The sequence below is a fragment of the Rhagoletis pomonella genome, unplaced genomic scaffold (assembly GCF_013731165.1).
Source record: "Rhagoletis pomonella isolate Grant_MI unplaced genomic scaffold, Rhpom_1.0 Rhpom_scaffold_01276, whole genome shotgun sequence".
Taxonomy (NCBI): Eukaryota; Metazoa; Arthropoda; class Insecta; order Diptera; family Tephritidae; genus Rhagoletis; species Rhagoletis pomonella.
Window position 1 is genome coordinate 39,047 of NW_023459830.1, and position 8,740 is coordinate 47,786.

Consider the following 8,740-nt stretch of genomic DNA (forward strand, 5'->3'; position numbering starts at 1 on the left):
CCCCAGCGCAAACTCGGTAGATTTGTCGGCGCTCCTTGGGAGGAACACCGTGATGTTGTGCACCGGAGGGATATCGTCCCCTCTCTTCGTGCACATCACGGGTCCCTTCCAGCCCTCAAGTGCTGGTGCCTTCTCCGCCAGCCAGGTTGCGGTTTTCTCGGCCCTGCAATCTACGAGAAGCCTACCGGACCTGAAGTACACCCTGCAGAATGCCAGCGGGTGCGACCAACCTTTGAATACCTCTTCCATGATGGCATATTGGAGCCTGGTTAGGTCCTCTGGGCTCAAGGCAGCAGCAGGGTACTCACACGGTAGCACCGCTACCCGGATGCCTTTGAGGGGTCTCCGAGTAGCTGGGCTGCTGAGTGGCGCTCTCCTGCACCTGTCCCTGCCCGGCCTGCCCAGCCAGGCTCTTAGGCCATGAATTCGGAGTAGGTGGCTGATCCCGCTGCCGTTTGGTGCTAGGTGTCTCAGGCGGAGTGATTTGGTTGCTCCCTCTCTTGACTGCGTCCCCTTTGTTATGGCCAGGGGGTTCCCCGCTTCTCCGCCATCCGGCGGGCGCGGGTCTGTGCTGCTGTTGTTGCTGTGACCCGCTTCTCTGCTTTGCAGCAGGCGCGGGTAAGTGTGCCTGTTTAATGGGCCCGCCCTTCCACCTATCGGCAGGTGCGGGTTTGTTGCCTTTACTGCTACGCTCTTTCTCGACCTCCATTCTGACGCAGGCCATGGATCTGGCCTCAACTGGGGGTTTGCCTGTTCCAGGTACCGGAGGTACCACTTGACCCCGGAGCCGCTCAAACCTTCGCGGTGTCGGTCGTCCAGAGCCCCTGGCTGACCTGGCAGAGGCATCGGAGGAGGTTTGGCCCTGCGGTTTTTCTTCCTCCTCTGCTTCTGCCATCCAGACTCGTCAGATGTGGCGGAGGCGTTGCTGCAAGGGGACCTGTGTCTACCTTTCCCCTTCCGGTGACCGCTTTCAGAGCGGCGCCGACCCTTTGAGCGCTCCCGGCTCTTTGAGCGGTGGCGACTCTTAGAGCGGCGCCGACTGCTTGAGCGATGCCGACTATTGGAGCGGTGACTGCCCTCGGTACGGTGGCTGCTTTCTGATCTCGCTGTTCCTGTGTGCCTGTAAAGAGAACTGCCGGACCGGTGTTGCGGCCGATCTACACTGGTGCCTGGATGTTCGTCATCCCTCGCATGCTCAATGAACAGCGATGCCTCCTGTGCTGTCAGTTTGTCCAAGAAGGTGCTCTTGCGCTTGGCGCTCTTAGAGCCTTCTAGCGTGCTGCTCCTTGGCGTTACTGGTGTACCTGTTGCTTTTGCTATTGTTACAGCTGATGCCGTTATGCCCACCGCCGATGGTGACGCGGGTGCTGTGGTAGATGTTGTTGTTGTTGCTGTTGTTGTAGCTGTAGTTACTGTTGTTGTTTTGTTTTTCTGGGTTTTAGTTGTTTTTTGTTTGTTGTTGTGATCTACTTTTTCGTACGACCGCCTGCTCGACAAGGCGAGCTCAGCAGTCTAAGGTTTTGAAGGGGATCTTCAAAGTCCGCCGCGCCAGCGCCCCTTATCGCGGTAAGGCCACCGTTACTCTCCGATGCGGCCTGGTGTCGGAAAGGCGCCGTTCTAATACAGCCGGTTTATACCCTCCTGGCTGCAAACCGTCCAATAGGCACGGTGTCGCTTAACACCCTGGATTAGGAGGTGGCAGTTCTTGGTCACTGTTCTCCAGCGGCCTAAATCTGGAGGTAAGGTAGCGCGGAGGCTGCCGCATCCGCGTTACCTCAGACCAGAAGAGGACCGGTTGGTGATTCAGCTAAGCCCCCGCACCAACGGCAAGGTTCCTGCCCTCGCGAGGTAACAAGAGGTAGTAAAGGAGATCGCAGCCAATGCAAATTGTGCATAGAAACAGGTGATGAAGTGGTGCAGTGTGATAAGTGCCAGAAAACTTTGCATGCTCAGTGTTCGGATCTGGATAAACGCCAGCTAGTCGATCTGAAGGGCAATCCCAACCAGGTCTTTGTCTGTCATTTCTGTGAAAACCAGCAACATACTTCGATCTCACTAGGATTAAATGAAATAAAGCAGAAATTAAATCAACTTGATGACATAAGTAAATCAATGCAATTCATGTCGTCCCAATATGACACCATTTTATGTGGAGTGAATGAAAATAAAAAGAGAATTGAAGCCATTCAGCGGGAGAATCGAAGTTTGCGTGAAGAAGTGTCAGACCTCAAATCGTCGCTAAAGCTCTTAAACGATGGAAGAGTGCAAAATGATTGTGTGTTTCGTGGTATTAGTCTTTGTGACGGCAGAAAAACGGCTAAAGAAGCAACAATGTACATTTGTAATAAAATTGGCGCAAATATTGATCCAAGTAATATCATCCAAACTTTTTTCGTGGGTAGCAAGCATGCTAAGTCAAAAACAATAACTGTAAGATTTGCCAATAAAATAAACAAGGTTCAATTCATGTCAGCCAAATCCAAATTGAGAGAAATCACAGAAATGAAAAATGTGTTTATCCATGACTGTTTAAGCAAAGAGACAATGAAACTGTTTAATCATGCAAAGTCTCTTAAGGCGGTGGGTTTCAAATTTGTTCTTGCTAAGGGAAATCATATTGTGGTGAAGAAAAACGAACAGGCGCCTACAATAACAGTAAAAACCATGGGAGATGTTGATAAGTTGTTATTAGCTTCTTCGACGACAACAACAAATATGACAACTTCTGCTTTTGCTGCTGACGGTGACGACGCTGTTTCCTGAGACGAGCTCACTTGTTATGCCCAGTGACAGCAGTGCTGCCAGAAATTAAATTTTAAGTATATATATACATATTTAACTTCACATTATGAATTGTAATAAATATTTTAAAAACTTAAAAAAGTATAATGATTATTTAGGAACAATATCATATAGATTTTTTAATATTGTATCTATGAACGTAAGAAGCGCTTCTTCTTTACGTAAATTCAATCAACTCAGAAGCTTTATTAGTGAACTACTACTTAAACTACATATCTATTACACTCAACGAAGTTAAGATTGAAGGCAAACCACTTTGTATTGTTTCGATGTATAGATCACAAAAATGTTCTGATAAAACCTTTATCAAAATTGTTGGGGATTTGTTATCGACTAACGCAAACAACGCCTCAGTGTATGTTTGTGATACAAATATTGATTTGCTAAATGCTAGTTCCTCTTCCATGTCTTTGACTAATATGTGCACTATGTATGGTTTTCAAAACCGTCACAAGTTAGTTACACGTCCGGCAAGTGGAGCATCAATAGACAATATCTTTAGTAATATAACAAAAGAACTCCCTGTGGATTCTATTGAATGTGAGTTGTCAGATCATAATTTATTATGCTGTAAACTAAAACTTGAGTATCGAGTGAATCATTATTTAGAGAAGATCACTTATCATGTCGACTATGAACATTTAAGAAAACAGTTGCAGGAAAAGGAAAGATGTTATGACACAGTGGATCCGTCTTTCTTAACGGGGGTTATTCTAGGTGACATTTCCAGTGCATTAGAATCCAGTACAACTGAAATAAAATAAACAATCCTTGCCTATGAGATTACACTGTGGGTTAATAAAAATATCCAGTCTCTACTTAAATTAAAAGGCAAGCTTTTGAAGGCTCGGAGGAAGGCCCCCCTTAGAAAAAAGCTTTAAACAAAGGTTGAAAAGAATAGTGTGGTCATAGAGACTGCAAAAAGATTGTCGATGAATAATTATTATGCTTCTAACATAGAAAAGTTTAGTTCCGATTCAAAACGTAAATGGGGTTTTCTTAACACCATTTTGGGCAGGAAAAGAAAGGCTCTTTTATATTTAAAGATCGTAACGATGTTTCGCTCACAAATAATTTGGAAAAGGCAACATTTCTCAACAACTTTTTTTTAGAATCTGTGTATCAACTGCGGAGTAATATAGAAGAACAAAACGGGGACCCATGTATTCTCTTTCGAATGTCGTCGAAATTTCAAAATACTTTTATATTAAGTGCGGTGGACACACCTGATATCGAAGTTGCCTTGTCTAATCTTGATCTTAATAAAAGCTGTGGTCACGATAACATTCCACCAAAAGCTCTTTATGCAGTGAAGGACATAATATCACCGTACCTGGCTAAAGTCTTTAATGATTCAATAGAAAATTCTAGATATCCAGATATTCTTAAAATTCACAAAGTTGTACCAATACCAAAAGTTACTCACACTACGAAAGCTGAGGACTTTAGACCAGTTGCGGTCTTTACCATTGTTGACAAAATTTTTGAGAAAATTATATATGATCAATTAGTATGTTATTTAGAATCAGAAAAAGTTATGTTTTCTCATCAGTTTGGGTTTAAAAAAGGCTGCGGTACCGAAGAAGCTGTGGTCAATGTCGTAAATATAATTTGTGAGGGATTGGACAGTGGGTTTTCTGGAGTAACTGGGCTGTTTTATGATTTTAATAAAGCTTCTGATCTTGTTGATCATGGAATTTTATTGCATAAATTGGATTTGCTGGGTATTAAAAACAGAGAATTCAACCTGCTAGCCGATTATCTTTCAAATAGGGAACAATATGTGGAAATATGTGGGGAAAAAAGTAGTATGAGTCACATATTAGTTGTGGTGTGCCACAAGGTAGTGTGCTAGGGCCTCTTCTGTTCAAGTTGTACATAAATGACATTAAAAATCTAAACTTAAATGGGCGACTTATAATGTTTGCGGACGATATTTGTTTGTTTTATCCCTACAAACATCTTGAAGTTGTAAAGGTACAGATAGAACACGATGCTCTTATAATTTCTGAGTTTGTGCGCTTACATAAACTTGTCTTAAACGCAAAGAAAACTAAGCTAATTCGGTTTAGGCCTCATGTAATGTCTAGGTTCGAGCAGTCATTTAGCGTTTATGTCGAGGATAATGAAATCAAGGAAGTTGATACTGTTAAATATTTGGGGGTGCATCTGTCTCGGAACTTATCCTGGAGTGTCCATATCGATGCCTTAAAAGCAAAGCTATCGGCTGGCATTGGGATACTTTATAAGTTTAAGAATAAGCTGACAGAGAAAGTTAAACTCTTACTGTACCAATCGCTTATTCACAGTCTTCCTATTGCTTATGTCCATAAAATGACGAACGATCTAAGATCTCTTCAATCGTGCCAAAACACAGCTTTGAAACTTGTTTTTAATCTATCAAGAAGGCATTCCACTTTGAGTGTATTTAGAGAGTATGGTCTATCAATACTACCAGTTTCTGGTTTATATAAAAAGCAGCTATTGATCTATGTATATAAAACCTTACATGGCCTTGGTTACCATGTCCTACAATTCCAAAACAATCAATCCGGAACAACCAGGAACAGTGATTTACTCTACGTAGCAAGATATCGGTTAGAGGTATCCAAGCAGAGAGTAGAGTAAATGAGTTTAATAAACTGCCCAACGCTATTAAAACACTGGAACGAGTATCGGTTTTTAAAAACGAAATAAAGAGTTACTTACTACAAAATATTGAATCGCTTCTTACGTAAAGTTTCTTTTTTTTTGAATGTAAAGCTTTTGAACACGGCTCGTTTTGCTACCATACGTTAGTTTTTTTTGTTTGCATTGTATGATAAAATGATAAAATTTTAATCTTAGGCACCCTCTTTACAGCCAATTTGGCGCAGAGGAATATTACTAATATACAATAAGTTATATGTAATAGTTATCTTATCTTATCTGGTAATCCAAACTGATATTGTATAAATCGTTTCAATTTAGTAGTAAGTATGTACCATTCTTTTGAATCTATTTGATGTACTACAAAAGATCTTGATCTTATTGTGCTAATACTTAATATTGAAATAAATGAATTACATAAGTTAAAAAAAAGTCTAATTTAAGTATTTACTATCAAAACGTTAGAGGTTTGAATACCAAATTAACTGACTTATATTTAAAAGCTTTTGACTGCAATTATAATATTATTTCCTTGATCGAAACATGGCTCAAACCTCATATTTTTAATTCCGAAATACTTCCAAATTAATATCAAATATACAGGAGTGACCGCGAGGGCAGAATCGGCGGTGGTGTTCTTTTTGCCGTGCATTCATCGATACCATCCGAGGAAGTTAGTGTTCCTGTCATTGAATATACCGAATTTAAATGTATACGTGTACAGGCTGGAAAGATTTATATTTATTTAGCTCTTTGCTACATTCCTCCTAACTCTGCCGTATCAGTATATATGCAGCTAGTTTCTTTACTTGAGAAAATTTTAATGTATGCCGATGAACGTTGTCCTCTAGTGGTAAGTTGGTGTAATGCAAACTATATGCCACTAAACCTTCAAAAATGTAAAGTGATGTGTTTCTCTCGGAGGGCTGTTCAACCAGCTGTTTATTCAATATCAAATTATAATCTGGGGCAGGTATCCAATTTTGTCGATCTTGGTATCACAATGGATTCCAAACTCAATTTCAACCAGCATATTAATGTTGCAGTCAATAAAGCCAAAGGCGTTTTTGCATTTGTAAAGCGATGGTCAAAAGAGTTCAAAGATCCTTATGTTACAAAAGCTCTTTTTACCACTTTAGTTAGACCTATACTAGAATACGGATCTATTGTTTGGAATCCCAGCTACCAAGTTCATTCAGAGAGGATTGAATCAATTCAAAAACAATTCTTGCGTTTTGCGTTGCGTGACTTTAACTAGGATTCAGATTACAATCCTCCCCTTACACAAGTCGTCTAAAGCTCAGAAATGCTAGGTATAATATTTATCGTAAAATTAATGACAGGCTTGATTAATAGCCCGGCCCTCCTGGCTGAGATCAATTTTAGTGTGCTCTGTCGAGTGTCAAGACACTTTCGACTTCTGTTTTTGAAGCCATGCAAAACTAATTTTGAACTAAACGAAGCATTTCGTTGTTTATGTCACGATTTTAACTCTCATTCCAACACGTTTGATATATCGGACTCGATTTTTACTACAAAGAAAACTATCATTTCCACTCTCAATAACTGAAATACTATATTTAGTATATCCAATCAGCTGATGAATTTGATTCTGTAGCTGAATAGTTTTAGATATTGACACTTAACAAACTCCTGTTTCCACTACTCGGCACCAAAAAACTAAAAAAAGGGTTCCGTACTAGGGATGTTAATTTTTCACCTTTTTGCGATCCCGGGATTTTCGGGACGTCGTTATCACAATCCCGGGGTAAGTCCCGGGATTTAGATATTCATTACTTTTCACCAACTTAAATCGAAAAAATTGCTTCTATATTGTTTGAGAAGCTCTCCTACCATAAAATAAATAATAAATAAATGGGTTTGAAACCTACTTTTTATTTGAAGTGGCGTTTTTATTTTTCTTTCTAACGTCAAAATTTATTTTAAAGGATTTTGTAATTTTAAATATATGATTAATTCCAAAAACTGTTAAAAAAAATTCAGTGGAATGTACCCGTAGAATAAAAATATGGGTACCAAGTGCAAGAGGAAATTTCTTTAGAATTTAAAAAAATTAAAATTTTTTGGATTCACAAGGACGAATTGGTAATTTTTTAAGGGGATAAAGTTAGAAGGCCGAAATACGAAGATTTTATCGGGTCATATAAGTCTCTAACATATAATTTTTTCAAAAACAAATATTGCGAAATTTCTAGGATAAATTTTAAATAATTTTCAAAGGACATTTTAATTACTTGCCAGTCCTTCTGCACCAAAAACTTGAATATGTTTAAATTCTACAGGATTTCCGCCTTAATTTGATACCTATACGTCTTCTCTAAGCACATTTCTCTGAATTTTTCATTTTTGAATTACTGACGTCAGTGTAAAAAATTAAAAACCCAATTTTACTATATTTCGCCCATGGTTTCGCGAATATATTGATATTTGTGTTTAAAATTTACTATCGCGCGGTGTTAAATGTATAATGAGCTAGATATTTATAAAAAAAATATTAATTATTAAAAAAAAAAAATAAGCCAACACTGGTCAAGGAAAGGAGTTTCTATTATTGCCATCAGTGCTAATTACAAATCCCGAAAATCCCGAGATTATTTGCCAAGAATCCCGGCATTGAAAAGGCCGAGATCCCGGGATTAACATTCCTATTCCGTACGTCATGCGGACTGCGCCCCTCGTGTCGGTTGGGCGGGAATGGAGGGTAAAAAGCCGTTGCGATTAATAAAAAAAAATATAATAAAAAATGTGTATAAGTTTGAATTAATTGTTTTTATAGACAGGGTATACATACCAATTTTACTTAGGCTCTATATATTATACTATATGTGTGTATGATAAGATGCACAATCCATATATTAGTACATATTTTTGTAAGCACACATACATATATTAGTACATATTTTTGTAAGTACTCTATGGCTGATATATATTAGTGTAATGATTATGTAACTAATTTTTTACCTGTTTTAGTATTACCCTGATGAGGGTGCAATACTAGCACCGAAAGCTAAATAAATTGACATAATACATTTCAATTGGCTCGGAGATATCGTCTTTGGATTCATCTTATACTTCTTTACTTGTTTTTTTATTGTGCACGTAGTTACATATAGATATTCATATTTAGTTACAAAAATTACCTCCATTTTATGTCAGCATCTGCGTTGCCACAGACACATTTTTTTTCCTAACATAACCAACCAAATCCTACCAAACATTTTTGTTCGCAGCAGCAATAGATATACGATATATAAATTTATGATATCTC

The 8,740-nt window shown here is 39.0% G+C and overlaps 1 protein-coding gene across 1 annotated transcript; it reads left to right on the forward strand.

The window, feature by feature from the left end:
• Positions 1 to 1,625: 1,625 nt before the first annotated feature.
• Positions 1,626 to 2,812, forward strand: LOC118752166 (the record flags this gene model as incomplete). Its single annotated transcript, XM_036487021.1, is given in 1 exon segment — positions 1,626 to 2,812. A coding segment is annotated over 1 exon segment (651 nt). The 5' UTR covers positions 1,626 to 2,112.
• Between the last annotated feature and the right edge of the window lie 5,928 nt (positions 2,813 to 8,740).